This window comes from Equus przewalskii, chromosome 6, assembly GCF_037783145.1.
Source record: "Equus przewalskii isolate Varuska chromosome 6, EquPr2, whole genome shotgun sequence".
NCBI classification, from domain to species: Eukaryota; Metazoa; Chordata; class Mammalia; order Perissodactyla; family Equidae; genus Equus; species Equus przewalskii.
The window spans coordinates 26,650,423-26,677,390 of record NC_091836.1 but is presented as its reverse complement, the minus strand read 5'-3'; the positions used below and the strand labels follow the sequence as shown (position 1 = coordinate 26,677,390).

Below are 26,968 nucleotides of genomic sequence, written 5' to 3'. Positions count from 1 at the left end.
CTCTTCTTTCCTAAAATATATGCTCATCCTTTAAAGATTGGCACCGGAGCTAACAACTGTTGCCAATCGTCTTTTTTTTTCTTTCTGCTTTTTCTCCCCAAATCCCCCCAGTAGATAGTTGATATTTTAGTTGTGGGTCCTTCTAGTTGTAGTACGTGGGACACCGCTTCAACGTGGCCTGATGAGTGGTGCCATGTCTGCGCCCAGGATCCAAACCAGAGAAACCCTGGGCAGCCGTAGCGGAGCGCATGAACTTAACCACTTGGCCATGGGGCCAGCCTCATGCTCATCCTTTAAAACTCAGCTCAAGAATCACCACCTCTGGGAAGCCTTCCCCAACTACCTTCTGTTGAGTTGACCACTCCTCCCTTTCTATTTTATTTTACTCTGTATCTGCCCGTATGATATCATGCAATACACTATATTATCAATTATTTGTCTCTCACACAAGACCATCAAGACCATCTAGAGGGGAAGGAATTAGTGATGCTTTCATGTGATTATTTATTCATTAAAAAAATATCCATTGAGGGGCCGGCCCGGTGGCTCAGCGGTTAGGTGCGTACGTTCTGCTTCGGCGGCCCGGGGTTTGCCGGTTTGGATCCCGGGTGTGGACATGGCACCACTTGGCAGGCCATGCTGTGGTAGGCATCCCCCGTATAAAGTAGAAGAAGATGGGCACGGATGTTAGCTCAGAGCCAGTCTTCCTCAGCAAAAAGAGGAGGATTGGCAGCGGATGTTAGATCAGGGCTAATCTTCCTCAAAAAAAAAAAAAAAATCATCGAGAACCTGCTGTACACCAGACACTGGGCCAGGTAAATAAGACACCACCTCTGCCTTCAATGAACTCATGATTTACACAAAAACTCATGGTGACTCCACCCTACACCCACATGTTTATTCTTCCCTGAATGTATGCTCAGGAATATGTCTCATATTTAGCTATAACCAGACGTGACAGTTAGCAACAAACATAGGGACATCTAACACAGATCCTATTGAAAGATAATTGTATTTTCCCTCTAATAATTCTGGTTCTCAGTATTTATTACTGTGATTGTCCTCTATGACCATTTTGCTCCATGTTTGAAAAGAGGTTGTATAGAATGAAAATCCTCTTACCAGTTTCTTCAGTCTCTGAAAAGGAAATAATAAGAAACCATTAGCAATTCTCCTATCAGCTACTAAGATCAGACCCTGCTCCCACAAGTTGGGACTCTTCCCTCAACCTTTAGAAAACAATGGATCTTCAAATTCCCCATGGCTCTATATGAAAAGCTGCTTTGGGCCCTATATCCTGCACTAAACAACTGATGGTTATTTACAAAAATGGATCCTAACTAACCATTTCACAATATATATATCAAATCATTACATTGTACACCTTAAACTTATACCATGTTATATTTCAATTATATCTTGCTAAAGCTGGGGGAAAAAATCTATACTGGGCATAAATGAAAGATAAACAAAAACCTACTCTAAATAGCAAATAGCACGCAGAAGAGATGAGTTATCTTGAAGCCTATCAGGGCTTTCGACATGTCCCATCTGTCAGTAACCTTAAAGGATGCTGCATGGTTAAAAAAAAATGATCCTAAGGACACTACAAATTAGGCAGTGCAACGGAATGCAGACTGGCACAGCGGCTGCCTGTAAACACGAAATTGTTTTCCTCAGTTTGGAGGAGCTGATTGAATAGAAAGGCTTCCAATATTGGGGATACTCTTGACTCTATGCTATGATTGAGAAAGTGAGTCCAGGCCAGGCACACTCATATGCACGTTCACCCATGAGTACACGTGCACACACACACATTCAGAGTATTCGGACATGAGATTCTGAGTGTGCACTCTAATGCTGCCCCCGAGCTTTGTTCATTGCATCCCCGGGCATGCATTTAAGCCACGTCCTCTCTACAAACTCCCACGTCAAATATGAAATGCAAACTTATGAAAAGTGTTGGCACTTTCGACTTAATTTAATAGACTCATTGCTTTTTCTTTTGAGTAGTGAAAACTCATTATTTCCTATGATCTCTGTGGCTTCCCTCTTCTTGGTGAGAACATCTCTAGATTTATGAGGAAAAGGCAAAGGAGAAGATGGTAGAAACCTCTTTTATGGGTCTCTGTGGAAGCTCTGTGGGAGGTCTAGAGAAAGCTCCACTCATAAATACAAAGAATGCTGGGCTGATTTCATAACAAGGAAAGAAAGCACATCTTACCATCTTGTCCCCAAGCGCCAGCTAGAAAATAAATAATAAGAAAAAAAGAGTTAGTAAATGTTGGGAGTACCTGAAATTCCAAGCAGAAAAAGTGCTGTGGTCTAGTCTGATCATTTTTGAACATCTAAGTCCTTCCCAACTCCCGCTGGATCATAGTCATTGTCATACCCCAGGTAAGTGACATGGACTGCTGGATATTGACCAGGGGTTCCTGGACAACTTGGGATGAAACAGAGAAAGGGAGCATCTAGCATTAAACATGAACACACAATATTTGACGAACAGACGTTAGAAAAAGTTGGGGATGTTTCTCGGGTGACTGGAGAAATAGCAAACAAATTTTGCAGTCAAGCCTCCATTTTGAAAATTGGTCTCTGACCGGAAGAAAAACAACCTCCTGGTTAGGTACAAATGATGAGATTCTTGTTCTGTCTCTGGATCTTGTTTGTCTGATGGTTCAGTGTTTTCATTTCTTTTCTGCTTGAGACAGAGGTGGAAATATTTGAAACTGCCATTACTCATCATCTAGAGCCTGTGCCTTGAAGAGGTGGACCACATTTCCACTGGGCCCTCCAGAGTCCCCTAAATCAGCAATAACTTGGATTCATTACAACGACAGTTTCCCCGACATTGCCTCAAAGTTTTCTGAAAAGCTGGACCTCTCTTTTATCAACAGCCTCTGCGGTGGGGGAGACAGCCCTCCTCTGCCCCAGCCCCACACCCAGAGCAGACCTGACACACGCTCATGATGCCAAATCTCTAGGGGTAGTTAGATCTTTGATAGTCCTGCTCTGTCTTTTCAGGCAAAGACTAAAGAAAGTTTAAGAAAATGCCTGACTACTCCTTGCAGGAGTCACACCCCGCCCCTTGACACTCAAAATGTATTCATTGGATCAGGAGCAGACTTATTAAGCCTGAGAACTTACTAGAAATGTGGAATTGCAGTCCCTACTCCAGACCTACTGAAGCAGAAGCTGCAGTTTAACAAGCTGCTCAGGTGGTTTGTTTGCATATTCAAGCTTGAGAAACCCAAGATGGAGCAGGAAGTGGAGACATCATGGCTGTGGCTCTGAGATAGGAGCCCCAGCTGTGATGGTATTTTCTAGATCTCTGAAATTAAACCATCGTGACCCATTTTGCCTCATGTACTGCAGTCATTAACAGCACAGGCCTTGTAGATAGACAGTCCTGATTTACCAGATCAGCTGTAGCACTTCCTAACTGTGTGGTTTTAAACAAGTTATTTAACTTCTTTGAGTTATCAGTCTCTTCATTGGTAAAATAGAGGATATAACGTTTATCTTCCAAGGTGGAGGTAAGGATTAAATTAGTTAACACATGTAAAGAATTTTTTTTTACACAATATCTGACTCAATCAATGGCAAGCTTCTAAAAAAATCTTATTTATCTGATACGATATATGGAAATGCTCTTCGTTATTTATCAATTTATACACCACCTTGCTTCAAAAAGGACTAAACTAATTGCAAGTTCTTGGCTGACTGAGAAGGACTGAAAATTATGAGGTGTTTTATTGTCTGCACAGAATTTGGGTTCAGCAATCTAGTCTCCTCACAAGGAGCGAAGGTTGGTTCTTCTAATCTCTTTTGTGCTCGTTCTTTAGGACTGGGCAGTTCACTGACAGAACGAGCTTGTTCTTGGAGGCAGAGAGGCCTCTTTGCTTTCAGTAGATATGATCATCCCAGCTGCTTTTCTTTGGCTGTTCTCTGGAAGCTCTCCCAGTGCCTGGGCCACATCTTTTTCATTAGCCTCCAGCCCTAGCTCCCCCTGCTAACAATGCACAAACAGTTCCTTACATCTTTTGGTAAATGAGGCTCCTTGGTACCACTTGGCAGCACAAGGGTAGGCTGTGAGCTTTCCCAAGGTCTGGAGAAACACCATCCCTTTTCATTCCATCCTACTCACCTGATAGGAGGCAGAGTCCTAGAACTCTCCAGAGATTGCCCGACTGCATCCTTCTCTCACTGGACACTCACGCTACCTAAGATGGCGGAGGCCAGTTGGCTTATTATTTCTGAAAAAGAAACCAGAAGACTTTTTCAAGACGCCTGTTGGAGATGAGGACCCTGGGGCCATTGCTCCCAATGCTAGGACGTGAGAGGGAGACTCACCATTTTCCGAAGCAGGCACCTAAGGCTGGGAGGGGAGGCGGGTTTCTGAGCCCCACACAGGAAGTGTGGAGGGGCCTGTGGGCCTGCAGTGTTCTACGTCACTTGGAAACGTTTGAGGCGGAGGCAGCCACCTGGGTTGGCTGGGGAGAGGTGGGCCCCATATCTTCCCATAGGAGGAGAAAGAAGACCGGTAAAACCTGAAGGTGCAGGGAAAAATACCTGGAATTTAGCTGCCTGAGCCTTAGACAATGCACCTCCACACTGGGGGCTCCCTTCTCAGATACCCCTCCCCCAAAAACAAGGTGTGACAGGAAGGGAGAGGAGCACCAAATATTTGTTTCTTTACAGTGTACCCGGTACGGAGCAGCAGGATTGAGCCATTTTGTTAACAAAAGCAGTTGACTTGAAAATACGTGTTGCCTTAAAACCATGAGATGCCATTTTTTTTGCCTATAATATTTACAAAAATATTTGAAAACACAGTATTCCATGTTGGGAAGGATAAAGAGTGACAGTCTCAAAATCTGCTGACATGAGTGTAAACTGATAGTCTTTATTTTTAAGCTTGCTTTAACCAGATGCTCACGCCATGGCAGGCACCATGCCGAGGGCTTTACCAACATCTCTCATTGAATCCTCAAAACAACCCTCTAAGGTAGGTATTATTTTTATCCCTATTTTATACTTGAGCAAACTGAGGCTCAAACAGGTTATCTAACTTGTTGTAGATTACAGAGCTGGGACCCTAGAAAACATTTACAAAACTCATTGATTTAGTAAATACTTAGGGTCTACTCTGCTCCAGTATGTCCTGAGTCTAGCAGTGCAGCAGAAACAAGATAGACAGTCCTCACGGAGGATGAAAGGAAATGTGGACGTTAAACAGATTATTTCAGGAGATTGGTGCTGAGGAAGCAGAAATATAAGTGCTGCGGGAGTGACAAAAGGGGGGCCGAAAATAGTCAGGGGTAGAGAAGGTCTCCCTGAGAAGGTGACATCTAAGCTGAAAAGTGATGGATGAATAGGAGAGAACCAGGTGGAGGGGAGGACAGTAAATATTCCAGACAGAGGGAGCAGCATGTCGGAAGCCCGGAGATGAGGAAGAGAGGCCCATTCAAGAATCTGGAGGTCCAGAAAGACAGGTAACTGACGGAGTGCGCAGGAGTGGCAAGGAATGGGATCTGAAAATCAGCAGGGTCCGCTGGAGAGGGCTTTACAAGCCTTGTTAAAGATTCTCAAGGATTCTTCTAAGGGCACTGGAAAGCAATTTGGAAGGGTTTAAAACAGGGGAGTGACAGTGTCAAATCCTTTAAAATTTTAAACAAAAAAAATTTCAAATATGGAAATTATAAATGCACACACTAAAAACAATGCAGTGCACAGCAGGATGTATAACAGTCCCCTGCCCCACGGCGCCTCAGTCCAATTCCTCTCCCTAGCGAAAACCACTTTTAACTTCATAAACTGCTTTTTCTGGTGGTTGCCTTCTTATCTCTAAATGTGCGTTGTCACCATTTGGGTTCCCTGGGAAACAAACTTTGAGATGGAGATGTGTGTGCAGGTGGCTCCTTGAGGGGGAACAGGGACAGCACCTGAAAGGGAAGGAAGCGGGATTGGGCAGGGGGAGAAGGTGAGCTACAACGAGGTGGCAACAGAGAGCTCAGCCAATCCCACGGGGGTTCTTAGGCTGGGATGACCCCTCAGAGCGGTCCTGAATTGAGGCCACTGGCACATCATCTACTCTTGGATGTGAGCTGTTCCCAGAGAGGGGATGTGAACTTGGGGGAGGCAGCTGCTTCGGCTGAGGAAAGTTCCTGTGAAAAGGCTCAGCTGTGAGCCCTCGGGGGACACAAGCCTGGCAGCTGGGGGAGTGAGTGGTCCTCAAGGGGGCACCTTGGTGGCACCACCAGCATCCACACAGTTGACCCCTTGCACTGCTCGGATCCACTTGCTATATAATAATTTCACCCCATCCTTAAACACCTTTTCAGGACTCTGGTTGATCTCTTTTCCTGAAGAAGCTTATAAAAGGAAAGTTAGTGGGACAAATTTCAGTCCCACTATACAGCTGTTCTGGGGGCCCCAACTGACATTCATCATCTCCCTCCTTTGTTACATATTCTAGATTGCTCCCGGCCTCAGCCAGCACTTCTGCTGACATAAGGGAAGACATAGCTTGAGGATTCTAGCCCCTGGTTGACATGGCTTTTTCAGGCTGTGAACACTTGGGTTCTATGTGTATACTCCTTGCTCCCTGCAGCCCTCACTTCTCCTGATGATAAAGAGATATTCATTCTGCTGGGAGAGTGAATCATTTTTTTGCCTACTGGTCTCTTGGCAGTGGTAGGCAGCAGGTGTAGCTTAGTTTAATATAATTCTTGCTGTGTACCACGGTGGAAGCATTCTGCCTCTGGAAACCGTGGCCTCTAGAAACTCAGAGTCTAGAGTTGTGGGGACAGGAGCACAAATTTTCTAAATGGTTCAGTGGGAGTAATGGTAAGCATGGATACTCCTACTTCCAACCCTTAGTTCCTAGATACATGTATTCTACTTCTTGGGGACACAGTGTCATAGCATAATCATTGATTTAAGATGAATGCCACATCCTGAAGGATAGTACCCTAGGCTTCAGGGTGTCATCTCTAAGTTGATACCTTAGCTGTGACTTCAAAAGACTATTCTATTGATCCATCAGCTGGCAGCTTCAGGATTATGTGGTATATGATAGGACCAGTGGATCCCATGGTCATATGTCCATATATCTTTGTTATAAACAGGGTCCCATGGTCCACTGTGGTACCATGCAAGAGCCAATGCTGATGGATCAGACAGTATGTGAACTCTTCGATAGTAGGGCTAGCTGAGGCATTGTAGGCAAGAAAGTCAAACGCATACCCAGAATATGTATCAATTCCTATAAAATGAATTGAGCCCTTTTCAGGTTTGGTTGGGAAGGGGTCTAATGTAATCAGTTCACCAAGAGTGGTTGATCAGTTTCCTCCAGGGATGGTCCGAAACCGGAGGCTCAATGTTGGACTCTGTTTTGGCAGCAGCAGTAGCTAGATCATCTTTGGTGTGGGAGCCCACACTGTTGTATCCAGGTATAGCCTCCATCACTGCCACAATAGCTAGTACATTCATAACCCCATTGTCCCTATTTTGGGATGGCTGAGGACAAAAGCAAGTTGACATTAGCTGGCTAAGTCATTTTCTTCTACCTCGTGTTGTAGTGTCTCTTCCATGATGAATGTCCTTGGGTGGGTGTTAACATGTGATGCAAAAATCTTCATGCTTTATAACCACTCCCATATGTCCATACACATGCTTCTTTTCCATACTTTCTTGCTCCCAATCTTCTATTATTTGTTCTAGGCCTGTGACCAATAAATTAAGCCATTCACCACTGCCCATGAATCTCTATATATTCTGACACCACACCACTTCTCTTTCCACAAAAAGTGGATGAGTAGTTGCAATGCTGGGAGCTCTGCCCTTTGGGAGGATTTCCCCTCACTACTGTCTTTCAGGCCACTTCTGAGTGTACCTGCAAGACTGCAGCAATCCATTTTGGCTTGCATCCCCATATGAGCTGACATCTGTCAGCAAAGCTCAGGCTCTATTCTCCGCTGCCGGCTGGTCCTAAGGGATGGCCCGCCATGCAACCACAGGTTGAGCTCAGGGTGAAGAATGGGTGCAGCAGTAGTGGGCGACCTTGGAGTGTGGGCAGGTACTCCTGCAGCTGGTATCGTCGGGTGCTGCTCGTGCCTGATCCAGGTTGTATTACTTCCATCTTACGATGGATTGTTGCACACCCACCCAACTTTATGACTTGGTGGATTTGACAGTGCCTACCTTATAATGGGCAGTTCTGGTTTAATGGTCGCTTGATGTCCCATAGTCAGTCTCTTAACTCTACCAGTATGTCTACTTTAGTAGCATGCCAGGAGCTGCTTTTCAAATGGTATATAATTCTCTCCTGCAGATGGAATGGCCTTTCTCCAGAACCCTAGGTGTCAACATTGTGATTCTACTACTAGAACTTGCCATAAACTCCAAAACGCATCTTTTCACACCACAGATACTTCTAATTACCATCAGGTGTGCCAAAGTATGGCCTACGTTGCAGAGCTGCTTACATTGCAACCTGGACTTGCTGAAGAGTGCTTTACTGCTCTGGGCTCCGCTCAAAGCTAGAAGAGTTCCATGTCACATGGTAGATAAATCAAGTGTGGTATATGCTCCTCCAAAACATAAGGGACCTATAAGGCATGGTGTCTCTTTCTTAAAGGTAGGGGCAGTGCAAGGTGCATTAACATGACCTCTACTTTGGAAGGGATGGCCTTCCAAAGGTCCAAGACTATGGAGTCTTAAAAAGATCACTTACGTGGCAGGCCCACGAATCTTCATGGGGTTTTTCTCCCCTTCCACAAGGCCTCCAAGTGCTTGCCATTTCTTGCTCATTTGATTTGATTAACATGATGTCATTGACATTGTGGACCTATGCAATGTTCTGAAGAATGTCCAGATCGTTCAGGTACCTTCAGACCATGTTATGACAGAGAGTGTGTAAGTTAATGTGGCCCCAGGCAAGACAAGGAAAGCATATTGTCTCTTGCCTGTATGTGAAGGCTCCAATAAAGATATTACATTTGGCATAGCTGCTGCCTTTGGGGCTACTACTTGGCTAAGTTTGCAGCAGTCCACTTTCATGCACAATGATTTCTCATTTTTCGCAAAGGCCAAATTAGTGAATTAAATGGGGATGTGATAGGACCACCATCCCTGCATTAAGTCTTTCAAAGTGACGCTAATCTCTACCATTCCCTTTAGGGTGCAATACTGTTTTTTGTCTACAGTCTTGGCTGGGAATCACAGAAAGTTTCAAGGGCTTCCACTGGCTTTTGCTAATATAATAGCACTTAGTAATAGGTCAAGGAACCCAGGTGAGGGTTCTGTCAACTGCTATGTCCATAAATGTCCCTTGGGCCATTTGAAAGCCATGTGGGATGTAGGACAATTTTTTGTTTTGCTGACCTGTACTGTGCATTGCAAGATGCCAGCATTTGGTTAACTATATGCCTCTAGCATCCCACATAAAAAAACTCCACACATTTCCAAAATACCCTCTAGAGAACGGTACCATCTCAGTTGAGAATCACTATTTGAGAGACTTCCTCCCTCCTGGGTTCACAGAATCTAGTCTCCAGTTCCCTCCCAAAATGAACAGAAGGAGGCAGCAATTGACTAGGAAATCAGCACTTTGGGCGTGTAAATGCTTGGTGTAAGATGTCTCTGCTCCTCTGAACTTTGCCTCACTCAGCCTGTACCACAAGCTATGAGACCAGCCCGGAAGCCCACTTTGTTTACTGGGAGTCTACTTATCCATGCTCCCACCTCTGGCTTCCCAAATAGTTCCCATCTCCTGTCAGGTTCTAGAAAACTTGTGGTCTCCAAGCAGTACCCCATTTTTTCTTTTTGGACATGTGATTTTTTTTTTTTAAATTGTGGTAAAATACGCATACCATAAACTTTACCATCTTAACCATTTTCAAGGGTACAGTTCAGTAATGTTAAGTACGTTCACGTTGTTGTGCAGCCAATCTCCAGGGCTCTCTTCATCTCGCAAAACTGAAACTCTGTACTATTAAACAGCAACACCTCAGTCCCCTCCTCTTTCTAGCCTCTGGCAACCATCATTCTACTTTGTCTCTGTCAACTTGACTACTCTAGGAAACTCACATCAGTGGAATGACACAGTATTTGTCTTTTTGTGACTAGCTGATTTCACTTAGCATAATGTCCTCAAGATTGAGGCTGAATAATGTTTTATTTGTGTATATACCATATTTCGTTTATGTGTTTATCTGTTGATAGACTCTTGGGTTGCTTCCAACTTTTGGCTATTATGAATAATGCTGCTGTGCACATGTGTGTACAAACATCTCTTTGAGACCCCGCTTTCAATTCTTTTGGGTATATACCCAGAAGTGGAGTTACTGGATCATATGCTACTTCTATGTTTAATTTCTTGAGGAACAGCTGTCCTATTTTCCACAGCAGCTGTACCATTTTACGTTTGCACTAACAGTGCTCAAAGTTTCCAATTTCTCCACATCCTTGCTAACACTTGTTCTTTTCTTTTCTATTTTTGATAGTTTCTGTCCTAACGCATGTGTGGTGATATTTCATTGTGGTTTGACTTGCATTTCCCTAATAGTTAGTGATGTTGAGCATCTTTTCATGTGCTTGTTGGCCATTTTATATCTTGGGAGAAATGTCTGTTCTTCAAGTCCTTTGCTCGTTTTTTAATGGGTTGTTTTTTGTTGTTGCTGTTGAGCTGTAGGAGTTCTTTATATATTCTAGACATTAACCCCTTATCAGATATATGATTTGCAATTATTTTCTCCCATTCCATCGGTCACCTTTTCACTCTGTTGATTGTGTCCCTCCTTTGATGTAGTCCAATTTATCTAGTTTTTACTTTTGTTGCCTCTGCTTTTGGTGTCATGCAGTGGCCCCATTTTACTGCCAGCCTAGAGGACCCCACAGGCTGGGGGAGAGGAGGAGGATTGGATTAACCCTTTGAGTTTCACTTGGCTGTTGCAATGGTGGTCTCTCTACCTCATGTTTAGCCCCACCAATCCCTTCTCCATAAGACAGTGAGAGTGAATTCAAAACACACCAAAAAAAAAAATGTGATTTTGTCATACTACTGCTTGAAGTTTGAAACACTCTCCCACCATTCTCAGGATAACTATAAAGGGTTGGTGGGAGGGTGGGAGGGTGGGAGGTGAGGAGAGTCTTGTTCTCGATTCTCTCTTTGGCTTTATCTAGACTTCTATTTCTCCCTCTTCCTCTCTCATGCTTTAACTATACCAAATTGTTAGTAGATGCCTAAACACTCCACGCCTTTTCTTCTTCTTACTTCCAAGCCTCTACATACACTTGTTTTTTTTGCCTAGAAAATTCACCTTCATCTTGGTCAACTCACACTCATGCTTCAAGTTTCAGCTTAGATGCGTCATCCTCCAGGAAGTCTGCCCTAAACCCCAAACAAGACATTAGGTTAGGCAACCCTCCCGATCACAGCACTTCTTATAATTGCCATTTACTTGTCTTCCCCCTTTTAGACCACTGTGTCCTGTAAAATATTGTTTCCCAGGCCATCGCTTTGCTGAAGGAATAGGTAGATGGCTGTGTGTGTGTAACAAAAATCTCAGTCAAACTGGAGGCTGGATGCTGCTTTCTTCTCACCCCTTGACACACCCCAAGGTGGAGATTCTATTCCACTCATAACAAAGTACCGCTTATAGAGGACTGGGTTTGTCATTGGGTTCTGGCACCAAAGTAAGTTTATGCCTAAATTGGAAAACTTAAGACCTGTCAATTCCATCGAAGACTCTTAGCTCCAGAGTTTTCCTTAGGCCACCTATCCTTCCTTGTGCTCTTATCCCATAACTGTTCTACATTCCGCCCTACTGCATTGTTCCTCTCTCAGCCCTTTCTCTGGTGCTGTTTGGAATTCCAAGTAAAAAGAGATTGCCCCAAATCCTCAACCTCTTCACACCATGCTTTGCCCCACACCTCCTATCTTGCCAGAGCTTGCCTCCTCTTCTCCCTCTCTCCTTAAGATACTGCTTTTCTTGTTCTTTCTCCAAATGCCCCTCTCCCCTCGTAGGACAAAAATCAAGAGGAAAAGGCCAAACATTCTCCCTCTTCCTCACCGTCTCTTCCAGCCCATTAGTTTTCCACTCTCCTGCACAAAACTCTTGTGGAGGTGCTGTTGGTGTCTTATGCCATGCCCCCTTGGCCCATCTATGACTTCAGCTGCAGCTCTGTGGTCACTTCTGATGCACACCGATGTTGTCCCACATCAAAAGCCTACTGCTATGACACATTCAGCCTTTTCTGCCTCAAGTTTGCAGGCAGGCACAATTCCAAATGGGTAGGAGAGGGTAGGGAGTCAATGCGCCCAGAGGCATCTTTCAACTAACCGCTGAGGAGTTAGTGGATCATGCCTCAGCCTTCCATCAGTCAGAGGATTCATTTCTGAAGTGCACTCCTCAAGGTTCCTCAGAGGGTCTCCAAAGAGATTCAGTCCCAGGTGCCCAGAGCAATTACTAGCTTAATGACTCGCTCTTCATTGGCGCTCTCCTTTCCTCCTGTACTCTCCCAGCTCCCTCATTTCGGCTTGATAGGATCAATTCCCAGATAAACTGCCAGTTCCTAAGTCCTTGCCTCTGCCTGTCTCCCCCGCCTCTTTTGAGGTTTTGCCATCTACCTCTCCAGCATTCCCCTACATTCACTAGGGACTTCACACAGTTTGTACTTTTTCTCTCTACCCTCAACATTTGAGTAACTCCATTTGGGCTATCCTTCTCACTCTCTTGAAGCCAGAGTTCTTGACCTCCTCATCTTCAGTGGCCTTTATCTCCACACCACCTCAGACGCACCCCAGGCCACTCTTTTGACTTTGTCTTCACCTGGTATTTCTCCACATCCGAAATGTCAAGCTTTCTGAATTTTTCTTTTTTTCTTTGTACTGTCTGCAAAATGTTCTGTTGCATAGAGGTACCGTTATTTACTTGACCTATCCTCTACTGGTGGTCATTTAGGTTACATATAGTTTTCATTGTTGTTACTTCAAACAATGCTGCAACAAACATCCATGTACATACCTCTTTCAGAAAGTATATCTGCAGGATAAGCCCCAGGAACAGAGATTGCTGGACCAAAGGGTATATGCTGTTAAATTTTGACAGATATTTTCAAATTGTCCTCCTAAAATATGGTACCAATTTATATTCAGTCAGTGTATGAATGTGATTGTTTCATCATATCTTTGTTAACATTGGGAACTTTTTTCTCTTAAAAAATTTATGTTTTTAGAACTAATTTATGTTTTCATCAAAATAATATAACAGTCAAATAGTACTGAAAGGCTTGTAATGAAAACCAACAATCTCCTGCCTGCTTCCTCCACCCCTCAAGCCATTTGGAGTTGATTTTTGTGTATGATGTAAACTAGAGCTTCAATTTCACTTTTTTCCATATGGCATTTTCCCAAGCTCCGTATTTTTAAGTCTTTCCTTTCCCCACTCTTCTGACAGGCCACCTGTATCACATACCAAAGTTTCATATGTGAGAAGGTCTAATAATGGGCTATGCATTGTTTCATCAGTTAATTGTTCCATCCCTACATCCATACATCATCTTAATTATTATAACTTTATAATAAATCCTGGTATCTGATAGAGTACGGTCTCTGCCCTGCTTTTTCTTTTCAGAAGTGTCCTGGCTATTTTCGACTTTTTACTTCTCCATATAAATTTTAGAATCATCTTAACAGTTTCATGAAAAACCCTGCTGGGATTTTGATAGAAAATGGAATAAATTTGTAGATTGATTTGGGGAGAATTGACATATTTCTGATATTAAGTTTTTGAATACATGAATGCTATAGCTCTCCATTTATTTAAGTATTTTAAAATGTCTCAAGAATGTTTTATAATTTCCTCTATCTAGGTTATATATATTTTTTGTTAGATTTTTGTTGTATATACTTTGATACTATAGGAGGTGGTGTCTTTTTTTTTAAGCTGTGTTCTTAGTTGATTGTTGTTGGGGTGTAGAACTGTTTATTAATGTTATGCATATTAATCTTACATCCAGTTTCATTGCTAAATTCTCCTATTATTCCTAATCATTTGTTTATATTCTTTCATTTTAGTAATGTGAAAAATCATGTCATCTGCAAACAATTACAGCTTTATTTCCTCTTGTTTGTTCTGTAAGCCTCTAATTTATTTTTCTTGTACTGCACTGGATACGGCCTCTTATACAACACCAAATAGAAGCGGGGACATGGGGCATTCTTCTCAATTCCTAATTTGGGAATGACTCTGCTATTTTCCCCTTTAGGATTATATTTTCTGTAGGGTTTTCTTTTCTTTTCTTTTTTTTTTTTTAAAAAGATTGGCACCTGAGCTAACAACTGTTGTCAATTTTTTTAAAAAAAATTTTTTCTTCTTTGTGTCCCCAAAGCTCCCCGCCCCATAGTTGTGTATTCCAGCTGTGAGCACCTCTGGCTGTCCTATGCGGGACGCTGCCTCAGCATGGCCTGATGAGCAGTGCCATGTGCACACCCAGAATCCGAACTCGCAAAACTCTGGGGCACCGAAGCAGAGCATGCAAATTTAACCACTAGGCCACAGGGCTGGCCCCCTGCTGTAGGATTTTAATAGTTACTCCTCAGGTTAAGGAATTCCCTCTAGTTCCAATTTACAAACAGTTTTTATCCTGAATAGGCATGGGATTTTATCCAATGCTTTGTCTGTTTCTATTGAGATGTTCATATGGTTTTTCTCTTAATCTGTTTATGTGAATTACATTTATAGATTTTCTAATATTAAACCATTGTGGTATAACTGGATAAATTCTATTTGGTTTCCTTCCTTCTTTCCTCCCTCCCTCCCTTCACCTAGTTGGCTTCAATTTGCTAATATTTTGTTTAAGATTTTTGCCTCTATTTTCATTAGTGAAATAGGCTTGTAATTTCTTCGTTATAGAGTATCCGATTTTTGTCTCAGCGTTATGCTGGCCTCAGTGCATGAGTTGAGGAATATTTTATTTCTTCAATATCCTGTAAGAATTTGCCTTTTTCTGGCATGTCAATTTATTTACCACTCATTCAGTTGTTTTTTGGCTTCTAAACTTTTGTTCCATTTTCTATCTGCTATTATTTTCATATTTGCCTTGTCTTTTATGGGTTTATGCTATTTTAGTAGGGTTTTAGGAGATAAATGTGTGTGTGTTCAGTTTGTCATGTTTAACCCAAAATCTGGTATCTCTATTTCCTTTCCCACTTATGCATTTATCTATAAAGCCTGGCTAATTGAGAGTTGATTGTATAAAGAGTAGATTCAAGTCTGAGCCTGCATATTTAACTTTAAATTATTCATTTTAATGCAAGAACTAAGAAGTCTATGTAACATAAAACAGAACATAATGCAAAAAATAATTTACCAACTCAGTAGCAATGAGCACCCCAATGCCCAGATTTTAGCCTCAGATACTATTTCCAGCTAAAAGTAATCAGGGATCCTTGAATAATTGTAGATAATTTCAGGTCTAGGGCAAGAAGTGTACAAGATGAGCCTGGAACATCTTGTCATGTGTGTCAAAAGGACCGTCATGTGAGAAATTACCTTGATGCTATGATAGCATCCTAATATACTATATAACAAGCAATCTCAGAGATCACAGAATAGAATGGCTCACAGACAAAATTAAAATCCTTGAACCATTTGGTTTATTAAATCAATTAAAAACATTTAGTAAGGAACAAAAGAATTGGGGAAGGTTAACCCCCTTAGGATAGGATGCAAACCAGTAGAAGACCCACCCAATGTGTATCCTGTGTTATGTAATGTTCATAAGTCCTATCTTTCTTCTTGCTGCATCAGCCTGCTCCAAGGACTGGAGTTGTAGGTGAGCAAGGGGGTCAGCAGATTGATGGTGGCTGGACCCCAACCCTCTTGCTCTTGATGAGGTTCAGGACACACTACCCCAACTATGGCACCTTGGTATGTTGAGTGTTTCAAGAAGAAGGAATGTGAGAAAAACGACAGAAGCAGGAAGGTCACTCACCTCTTCTCCCTCCCTTCTTCCCAGAGACAGGTCCTAAAATCCGCATGTGAGAGGTACCCCTCCCATGCCTGGAGGAAAGGAGCATCCTTATCTCCCAAGACAAAGGGACTTCTTAAGGAACCTGAACCAACAGTCTTTGCTAAGTTTCCCCCAAGTTACTACAATTACTTCATATTCAACCTGTCATTCCGCCATAACTGTGCACTCTTCATCAAACCTAGCATAGAATACTCAGGTCTGTTTCTTTGAGTTTACATTTCCTTATGACGGCTCCCATGTCACGTAAAACTTATATTACATAAATTTGTAGGCTTTGGGGCCAGCCCGGTGGCACAGCAGTTAAGTGCGCACGTTCTGCTTCTCGGCAGCCCGGGGTTCGCCAGTTCGGATCCCGGGTGCGGACACGGCAGTGCTTGGCAAAAGCCATGCTGTGGTAGGCGTCCCATGTATAAAGCAGAGGAAGATGGGCATGGATGTTAGCTCAGGGCCAGTCTTCCTCAGCAAAAAGAGGAGGAGTGGCAGTAGTTAGCTCAGGGCTAATCTTCCTCAAAAAAAAAAAACCAAAATGTGTAGGCTTTTCTCATGTTAATCTGTCTTTGTCAGTTTAAGTTTCAGACCCAGCCAGGGACCCTAAGAAGGTTGAGGAAAACTTTTTTCCCCTATACTCTGTAGTAAGATCCCAAGGGCAAGAATTCTGGGCTATAGGTGTAGCTTGTCATTTAACATGATGGGCAGCTATGGGTTTTATCTGCAAATCTCAGGCAGAATACACAGAGCGTCAGAATAGGTGTCACAAAGCAGGGCTGATTTAAGATCTTATGAATATTGTCTCATAAATGTTTGGTGTTTCATGTGCCTTGTGAATATTTAGTGCCTACTTAATTTATCCATCCCTTTCTGTATCAGCAGACATCTGCTTTACTCATCAAGGTCTAACATGTCTCACAATCTACTTGCTTCTACACTTAATTTCATCTATCCTCCTTATTTGTTTCCTTCTCTTATTTTCTATAGCAGACTTGAATATTCCTAATATTCTTACATAATACAGTAAACACCCCTTACAAGGATTCAGGAGCCAACTTAAGAGGCTCCCATTGGCCAAAGATGGGAAAATTTGAGAATCAACAAGGATCATGACCATAATGTTTGAAATGCATCAAACATCTTTAATGCTGTGAGTTTATAATGACATTGTCAACCCTAAAAATGAAATAACAAGGTCTTTAGTTAGCCAATCTGAATTTATTCTGGTATAGCAGAGGAATTGCAATTTGAGACAAGCAAACTATGGTGAATCACAGGCAAGTCCAAGGAGACAAAGAGAGGGTCAGCTTTTATTAGGTTTTAGCAGAAAATTAGGGAGGGCTGTGGCAGTTTTTCATTGGCTGCAAGCAGTGAGCAGCTTGCTATTGTTGAGTCAGAAGGAAATCTTGTTTCTTCGTGCTGGGGTAAGTTGCAGTGAGTGGTGTGTGAATGAGAGCCCTCCCTTCATGACTTCCCCACTCCATTTTGATTAAGGTTTCATTTGTTCATTTTCACGTTTTTCGCTTTTGATCAAGATCTTTCCTTGAAAGCATCACTGATCAAATGTCAGGTTATCCAATTTTAGTGGAATTATGTTTTGTCCCTTGGCGCCAGGAAGGAACTTTCCTGGATGTTATGATCCACATCAGAGGGAAGGTACATGGTGACTGGAAACCATTTGAAGCCACATTTGAGTAACAAGGAAGGTAGAAGGGGGGAAACAGGCATTTTCTCTCTTAAGATTATATCTTGTCAAGGTTAAAAGCATCAGCAATCATCTCAAAGTGTGGAGCTAACATCCTTCTATTCAGTGCATCATTTAGGCAGAGGTTTGACAGGCAACAGGTACAAAGTTTAAAAATAATTACGCAAAGCAGAATTAAAAGTAATATGACAAGTCCAGTTTGTATGATGGTTCTAAACTACGACCCTAGACATGAAGGTAGCCAACGGAACAAATCAAAGGACCATGGAGAGTCAGATGAAATTTGTTGTAACCAGTGTGCTTGTTCCCTGATCTTGTGTAATTGAATTCCTACTTCTCCAGAGGTGTTTCTCCATGTGCTACAGGACATATTGTCCATAGTATTTGCTATTACTCAAATGCCTCCTTGTTCAGCAAGTAGGTAATCAAGGGCTGTGGGATTGTCTAAAACTACTTTAGCTAATGAGTCAAGTGATCACTGTTGGGCTGCTATTGTTTGGCTGTGGAATTGGCTAGCTTTCCTAATGTTAGGAAGAGATTTCTGATTTAAGCTGATTGGCACTTACTCCAACCCAAAGGAGAAAGGCTCTCCCTATAGAGGCAAACATGGAGCCATGTATGCCCCTGGCTAGTTCCCATTGGAGATGCTTATGAAGGTTTACTGGAAGAGACCAATGGGAAGCTTCAGATTTATTATGCATATTAACAGGGACTGTTAAATATCCTAATAAATATTGGCCTCCCATTCACCAACTGTCCAAGCATTCATAGGCCCATCGAGAGTTCCATTTGCCATAATGATAAAACCAAGTGGTGCACATAAGACTCCTGTTAGGGTTTGATTATTAATAGTGATTTATTGATTGGCTCTTTTTATTTGAGGAATATTTGGGGAGAAATCATCCTGTTTTGTGGACTTTCTGCCTGAAGGCTGCACAGAGAGGAGTTATTTTGTTACAGCAAGCAGACTTAAGATAATACCAGAGGGTCACTGCTGTCATGGACAAATTGGGGTTTCTGGTGGCAAATCCAACAAGCAGAAAGATTTCCTCCTTTGGCAATGGATTGGAAAATATGGATAAAAGCATTGTCTTTCCAAGAAAGAGAGGGAGAAAATAAATGAGAAGTTAACAGTGGGGAAAATACACAGGCCTGGTCCTGGCACCTTGGGACAGCTGTTTCCTTCAGCTGTCATCTGCTCCAATGCCTAGAAATCTTTACTTTTAGGTCACCAGCTGGTGCGCAGGGCCAGTCAGGATTTGGTACTTTCTTTAGATGTGGCACACGGATCTGACAGTCTGTTCCTTGGAGTTTAGTGGCACAAGGGTTGGTTAACAGTACCTGGTAAGAGGCCTTTCTAATAGGGTTGCACAGAGTCTGGAGATGTCTTTTCCAATAGGCAAAAATCCCCAGGTATAAGCTGTGATGCTTAAGGTCTTTGTCTCCTGGGAGCACGCTGTGGAAAGATTGTTCTACTAATATATGGTTACTCTCAATGGATGCAATTAGGCCTTTACGATGTTGAAATATATCTCCTTTTATCAGCTGTGAATCAAAAGAGGCAGGGGCTAGATGCATCGGGTGCCCAGTAATTATTTCAAAGGGTGAGAGTTTGTGGGTTACAAAGGGAGTGGCCCTAAGTTTCAGAAAGACCAATGGCAATGCTTTTGGCCAGGGTGTTTGAAAGGTCTCTACAAACTTTGCCATTGGGTTTTGATGATGCCATTGATATGTTCAGCCAGTCCTGAAGACTGGGGATGACAAGCACAGTGACAGTGTTGTCGAACTGGCCAAACGGCACAGACTTGTTGCAGCACTTGACCAGTAAGGTGGGTTCTCCAATCACTGTGAAGTTCAAGAGGGGTTACCCAGGTAGGAATGATCATTTCCAAGAAGATCTTAGCCATGGAGGAGGCAGTGGCCTGTCTACATGGAAAAGCTTCAGCCCAATGAGAAAACATGAAAACTATTACCAAGACATATATACTCGTGAGATGGGGATGGCTGTATGAAATCTATTCACCAAACCTCAAATGGCCCATTTGGCAATTTAAAGTGCCCAGGAGCAGCGTGAACACGTTTTCCTGGACTGTATTTTGGGAACACAACATCAGTCCCAGATCCAACATTTTCCACTACAATGCTGCATCATAGCGGTCTGCTCTCATCTGCTGAGAATTCGCTACTTGGAAAAGCAACATTAAAACCTGAATTCCGGTATTAAGATTCACAGTATGCAGCACTTTAAACAGTGTGTCAACCTGCTCCCTGATTTTGTCATCACCAGTCTGGACATAAAGGTATGCCCTATTCACTCCTGTTAAAAGGGCACTAGCATTTTTGATTCAACCTTTTTTTGGCTTGTGAAGGTTTCTTAAACACCCCCACTATTTGAGTTGTTTCAGTTCTCCGAGGCAGCCGGCTGTTTAGCAGTCGTGGGGTTGGACACTGAGAGGGCAGCTCCAGGAGCAATAGGGATGAACAGAAATTCATTCTTAATCTGGAGAATTGTTTCTCCAAGCTGGCTTAGAGGAAGCATCGGGAAAAGCCCCTGTGATTCCTCAGTCTCATCACTGGGAAGTGGGAGGACACTGGAAACATTGCTTGGATGACTGAAGACTCCTGGAGCATTTTAGTTTATAGCAGCCTTTTTTCCAACGTCCTGGCTTCTTACAATAATGACAGAGGCTGGGAGGATTTCGCTTACAAGCCTCCATCTGTTGAAGCTGGAGATTAAGGATTTTAATAGTCTTTTTCTTAGTAGAATCATCTAGGGTGCAGGCTAATTGGTTTGCCAAATTGACTAAATCTGGAGTGGACATAGATTCCCATTTTATCTGGTTCTCTTAAGCAAAAGAGAAGGGTCCCAGTTTAGCCCATTAATGAACATAGAGTTGAAGGCTACCCATGTGGATGCGACATCCACAGGGAGACCAGAATTCTCCTTAATAACAATTTGGGGGGGCCGGTCCTGTGGCTGAGTGGTTAAGTTCGCGCTCTGCTTCGGCGGCCCCGGCTTTCACTGGTTCGGATCCTGGGTGCAGACATGGCACCGCTCATCAAGCCACGCTGAGGCAACATCCCACACAGCACAACCAGAGGCACTCACAACTAGAGTACACAACTATGTACTGGGGGCCTTTGGGGAGAAGAAGGAGGGGGAAAAAAAAAGAAGATTGGCAACAGTTGTTAGCTCAGGTGCCAATCTTTAAAAAAAAGACAATTTGGAGTAGACTGTAATAGTCATTTGCAGGTTCACTGGGTTTCTGAGTGCAAGGCTGAATCTTATTGCAATCACAGGGGTGGGGAAAAGCCGTGGGCATTGTCAGCTGAAGTCGTTGAGCAATTGCCTGGGCCTGATTACGTAACAAGGCACAGGGTTGGCCTCTCATTTGCAGTTCTAGAGATTTTCCAGGATCATCCCAATTAGCTATTTTCAACCAGTGCTGAGCTTGGCCTTTGCCAACGAGCCTGTGAATTAGGTGGGATCAATCTGAGAAACCTGGTTGGTGAGTCTGAATGACTATATTAAATTCCTTGGCAAACCCAGGAGAATCTTCAGTAACTCTAGGAAAATCTTTGACTGTGGCTTGTAGTTTGGCCTTAGTCCAGGGGGCATAGGGAATTAGAGGCTTAGCATTAGGGCCCTCAGAGCGTTTGTTTTCAAGGGGCAGGTTCTAACGGGTTCAGATGAGAACGGAGTAGGGAGAGGTTCCAAAAGAAAGAGAAATTCAGCCAGGGGGCTGTTTGAGGAAGTGGAGAGCACAGAGGGGCGGGGTAGGGCAGCAGAGGAGGAGAAAGTTAGTACAGAAGGGGGAGGGGTGGAGAGGACTCTGAGGTCTTTGTATCTTCTTTCAATTGTTTCTTTGCCTGGGTCAGTTTGGAAATGGTATTTTGTAGACAGGCAATTTTAGAGTCCTGAACACGCGTGGAAGACTCAAGATACCAACTGAAATAGGCATCCCATTCAGTTTAAAAAACAAATTTTGGGAGATTGAAGGTACCCCACAATGGCCATTGCAGTTCTAAATTATCTTTGGTTAGGTAGGTCTAGTTAGGTTAAAAATGCACATGAGGAGGGACCTTTGTTTTTAAACCTAAAACTGGCTGGGGTCCCTGAAGGAGGGTCATCCTGAGAGTGTTTAGAGGATTGAGATCCCATAATCTTAATTTAGAAGTTCAGAAAAACAAACGAATACTCACCAAAAGGATGATGCCTTAAAAAAAACACAGATCCCGGATAAAGTCAGAGAGCTCGACCAAAAAGAGGGAGCTCGAATCCAAGAGGAGACCTATTGAACTGAAAGGAAAAGAACTTACGGAAGCACAAAGTGGGTACCACACACGGCTTTGGGGGCGTCATTAGTTCCTCAGGGGTTTGTCTCTTCGTGCTCTCCATGAAATGTTGACCTTAAAAATGAAAAACAAAGTCTTCAGTTAGCCAAAATGAGTTTATTCGGGAATAGCAGATGAATTGCAATTCTAGACAAGCGCACCGTGGCGAATCACAGGCAAGCCTGAGGAGACAAAGGGAAGGTCAGCTTTTATGAGCTTTCAGGAGGAAGTTGGGGAGGGCTGTGGCAGTTTTTCATCGACTGCAAGTGGTGGGCAGCTTGTGGTTGCTGAGTCAGAAGGAAATCTTTTTTCTTCCTGCTGGGGTCTGCAAGCTGCGTTGGGCGATAGGGAGTGAGAGCCCTCCCTTCATGGCTTCCTGACTCCATTTTGATTTAGGTTTCCTTTGTTCATTTCCACAATGTAACGGCGGGCCCTCCAGGACCAGTTCATCTGACCCCATCTTATCGATAGAGTAATTAAGAGTTATCTTTTAGGAACTGAGATCCCTTGTCTAGTTCAGGCAGGTTGAGGCTACCAACCCCTCAAGCGGGCCTGCACAAATACTCCATAAGTGACCTTTTTTGACTTCAGGGAGCTAAAAACTCCACCCTCAGATGGTGGTAACGCTGCTATTTTGTGAACATGCATCCTGTGAAGAGGCATGAAGCTTGACTACATTTGCGCAGATTATCAATGACCTCACTTCTCCTTACTTCCAATCATCGATCTCCACACTTCAGACTGCTCTGCCCTTCGTCTCATAAATTGTGCCTCAAGCTCTGGATTGGGGAGACAGATCTGAGGGCACATGCCCCATGTCTCCTTGCAGATCTGTCTCTCAAAATAAAGCTATATTTCTTTTCCCAAAAGCCGATGCTGTAATTTGGGCAAGAGAATCCCAATTTCATGTGGTAACAACAATACTACAAAACAAACACAAACAAAAATAAATGTCTAGTTGGTAGCCATTGGACAATGCTAGTGAACCAACTCACTGTGCTAAAAACTAGTCTTTCCTATGTGAACTATCCCACTGGGTAATCGTTTAGTAGATGAAGGAGTTTCTCTTCCTGGAAGTAGACTAGCTAGTAAACGAAGTAGGAATGATAGAGTTAGACCGTCACCATTTTGCAATACCCAGTGAATGAATGGATCCAGGCACTGAGCATCAAAGATTGTTAACATCACAAAAAAAAGACAACCACACACTATATATCTCTTAAGAACACAATACCAGCTGTGAGGTAGTCGTGCTTACAAAAAGCCAGCTCTGAATCTGACTGAGCCTCAGTGCAGTCCACATCACTGATTCTCGGGTGTGGGCAGCATCGCCTGTCCACTTGTTAGAAATGCAAGTTTTCAGGACTGGCCTCTACCAGAATCAGAAACTCTGAAGGTGGGGCTCAGCAATCTGTCTTAACGAGCCATTCAGATGTTTCTAATGCCCACTAAAGATTGAGAACCACTGCTGTAATGCCAATACCAACTTATAGGAAATACAGAGGAACGTAGTGCACAACATCATGGTGATACAGGCAAAAAATCCATACTATGGAGAACTCTATCAGACAAATGACCTGGTTTCTTTAAATTTAAATTGCAAGAAAATAAAAAAAGAGATGAAGGGGAACCTAGAGATGAAAGACACTTAGGGAACATATGGGCCAATTGCAAATTTTGCTTCATATATTTCGTCCTTATTTGGACCCTAATTCAAATAAATAAACTGTAAAAACATTCTATATCACTTATGAGATAACTGGAAATTTCAACACTGGCTATTTGATATTTAGGAAATGTTACTTCTTTTTAGGTGGGATAACGGTATTAAAGTTATATTTATGGCTGAAATGATATGATGTCTTCAATTTGTTCAAAATAATATTGGATGAGTAGGTGAAGTTCTAAATGGAAAAATGTTGACCACGGGTTGATGATAATGGGGCTGAGTGATGGCTACCTAGGGTTCATTATACTGTTGTCTACTTTTGTATATGTTTGAAATTTTCCACAGTAAAAAGCTGAAGAAAAAAAATTTCCTTTGACTTTCTTGGGCTTTGTGTGAACCTGTGGGAAGAATTTTGCAGAATTCCCAGACTGAGCCCTAGTTCTACCATTTATTTTGTGGCAGGAGTGAGCTGCTAGCTGGGTACATGACTTCATATCTGTCATCTTCATTTTCTTCATCTGTAACATAGAGTAGAGAATCAAATGATACAATGTATTCAAATGCTTGGCAAAGAGATTTCCAAAGGTTCTAGCACCCACTGACTATGGGTTCTTTGAAGCCAGATATGGCATCTTCTAATATTTTTTCAGTGCTGTGTTGAACATTACCTGACATCTTGTTAGAAATGCACATTTTCAGGACTCGTCTGGTACCAGAATCAGAAACTCTGCAGGCGGGGCTCAGCAATCTGTTCTAATCAGCCATTAACATGTAACAGGTGCTTTATAAGTGTTTAGCCTCAGTTTTGTTATTTAATTAAATCATTTATTAATTGAGTGAGTGGGTACATTCCAAATTCTAGGTTTCAGACCCCTAGGTTTCAGGATCATTCTTGATCATTCACTCAATAATTGAGACCTATAATGAATGAATGAAAGTAGGAGGCACATTCTGGCAATTATTATTCAATGTGTTACATTATACACATTCAGATAGAACCTATTGTGTATGTCGCAGATTCTATCTGCTCCCCTCCTTTCCTGATGGCCCATTGGCTGGAGACTGTGGAAGGTGGGAAGCCCTTGTTCAGTGTAGATTTTCAATCATGGAGATAATCTTCACTTAGACACAAAAATAAGCGAAGTTCAAGCTGGGACTGCGTTTTTGGCCTCCACTCTTGGAGCTCCTTTGGGTTCCACCAGAGGGAGCCTCACACTGCTTAGCTTCACGGAGGGACGGGGCGCACAGGGGACTAGTCAGTAAGCGCACATTCTCCCAGGCGGCAAATGCGCCCTGAGTGTCTCCTCTGTGCCCAGCTGTTTCAGGTGCTGAGGACACAGAGATGCATAAGACCTGAATCCTGCCCTCAAGGGACTCAGTCTAGAGTGGAGACAGGCATGTAAACAAGTAATAATGGCATAGCGCAGCAAGGGCCATTATAAAGGTGTCACAAAGTGTAAGAGAACTGTTAACTCTGGCTCCGGCAGTCAGGGAAGCCTAACCCTGAAAGGCAGGTAAGAATTCAGCGGGTGGACAAAGTAGACAGAATAGTACGGACAGATACATATGTGGGGGTAAGGACAAGCATGGGATTATTTGCCACGGCTAAAAATGAGCTTCAAGGAGCCTGGAAAATGGCGAAGAGCCGCGGGAGAGCAGTGAGGGCCAGATAAGGAGAGGCCTCCATCCATGAAGAGAGAAGAGCCACTTAAGGGACACATCCAACTCGATAACTATATGAGAGAGGCATGGTAAACTCTCGAGGGATCATGACCTTACATGAGTTATGCACAAAAAATAGTGTTTTAGTTTTTTGTCTTTCAAAAGCCCCTCAGGCACCGTTCACACACTTCACAAGATCGTCATTCTTGTGATTTTATAATCAGAGCCCAGGTTGGTCACTCACTTTCCCACTTTCTTTGGATTTGATCGACTTGACTTTTAAATGTGTCCAAAAACCAAACTCACTCTCAAAAGCACGAAGATTTGCCATCAAAACAAACTGTGGTTCAAACTTCTAAGGCAATTCCGAAGGAGTCCTTCTAGAAATGTTCAGAATGACGTCAGCATCATTAGAATGAAAGCTTATACTCAAGGCGACAGCTTTAAATGATAATTTTTGCTCGCTCTTTTAAAGAAAGACATTTCCTCTGGTTATTGCTGGCGCAGCTCAGCAGACACTGACGCTCAGAGGGCGTACGACCCTAGAACAGACTGGAAGACAACAGCAGTGTTGCTGGCTTTCCCCTGAGTCTTCCCCTTTCTGAAGCTGGGGGTGGACCCCCCACTGGGCTGGGCAGGAGTGCTTTCCCTCTCTCACTCTGAGTCACCTGAGAAGACTCACATCCTGTTTGCCTGGACAAGCGGCTGGCTGCTCTTTCCACCCAGAAATGCTTCTGAGCCGACAGGTCCAACCTGCTTGTTCCCCTGAAGGCGTCAGGCCTCAGTGGGAAATGGACAGGACGGCAGAGAAGCTGAAATGCCTTAGCTAGCTCAGCACATTTGCTTCTCAGCATTCACCAGATCTACGATGAGAAAAAGTGGTCCTGAGGCCTGTGGCATCTGGAGGGTTTCTGACTGAGTTCTAAGAATGAAGCCTTTTTTTTTTTTTTTTTGTGAGGAAGATTGTCACTGAGCTAATATCTGTGCCAATCTTCCTCTATTTTTTGTATGTGGGATGCCTCCACAGTATAGTTTGATGAACAGTCTGTAGGTCTGTGCCTGGGATTCGAACCTGCAAACTCCGGGCTGCCAAAGTGGAGCACACAAACTTGACGACTATGCCACTGGCCGGCCCCTAGGATGAAGCATTTTTAATCTGAGCAGTAGACTCAGAGTGTAAAGGGTCAGAAGGGTCCCTAGAAGTCAGCTGGTCCAATCCCTTCATTTTATAAATGCAGAAACTGAGGACCCAAGAGTTTAGAATAAAGTGACCCTACATCCAGCAGCCCTGAGACAGTCCTGGTTTATACCTGTTTTTCCAGTGCAAATGTCAATGATGCCACTTTCACTCTCAAAGTGTCCCAGTTTAGATGATAAATTATATGGTCCCCTGCACCTTACTTTAAGAGAAGAGAGGGGCTATGGATAGGTGGAGAGCAGTGAAGAGGAATGTTATAGAGAAAAAACAGTATGAAAAAAGGTTTAGAGATGAAAATAGGAATGAATTTAGCATGTCAGATCTCTTTTTCAGTGATTCTGTTGCTAAATGACATTTTCTTTCATAG

The 26,968-nt window shown here is 43.1% G+C and overlaps 1 protein-coding gene across 3 annotated transcripts in view; it reads right to left on the bottom strand.

The window, feature by feature from the left end:
* Positions 1-26,968, bottom strand: part of CD3E (CD3 epsilon subunit of T-cell receptor complex) — a 58,299-nt gene that overhangs the window by 6,540 nt on the left and 24,791 nt on the right. The window contains exons 1-4 of one of the 3 annotated variants that reach the window (XM_070624936.1): positions 22,234-22,259; positions 22,058-22,147; positions 4,357-4,553; positions 4,124-4,259 (exon numbers count right to left, since the gene is read on the bottom strand). In XM_070624936.1, coding sequence (XP_070481037.1) covers positions 4,124-4,136 — 13 coding nt within the window. In that variant the 5' untranslated portion in view covers positions 4,137-4,259; positions 4,357-4,553; positions 22,058-22,147; positions 22,234-22,259. Of the gene's footprint in view, positions 1-1,122; positions 1,138-2,224; positions 2,246-4,123; positions 4,260-4,356; positions 4,554-22,057; positions 22,148-22,233; positions 22,260-26,968 lie in introns of those variants that run through there. The other 2 variants (XM_008513484.2, XM_070624935.1) reach the window with 2 other exon arrangements.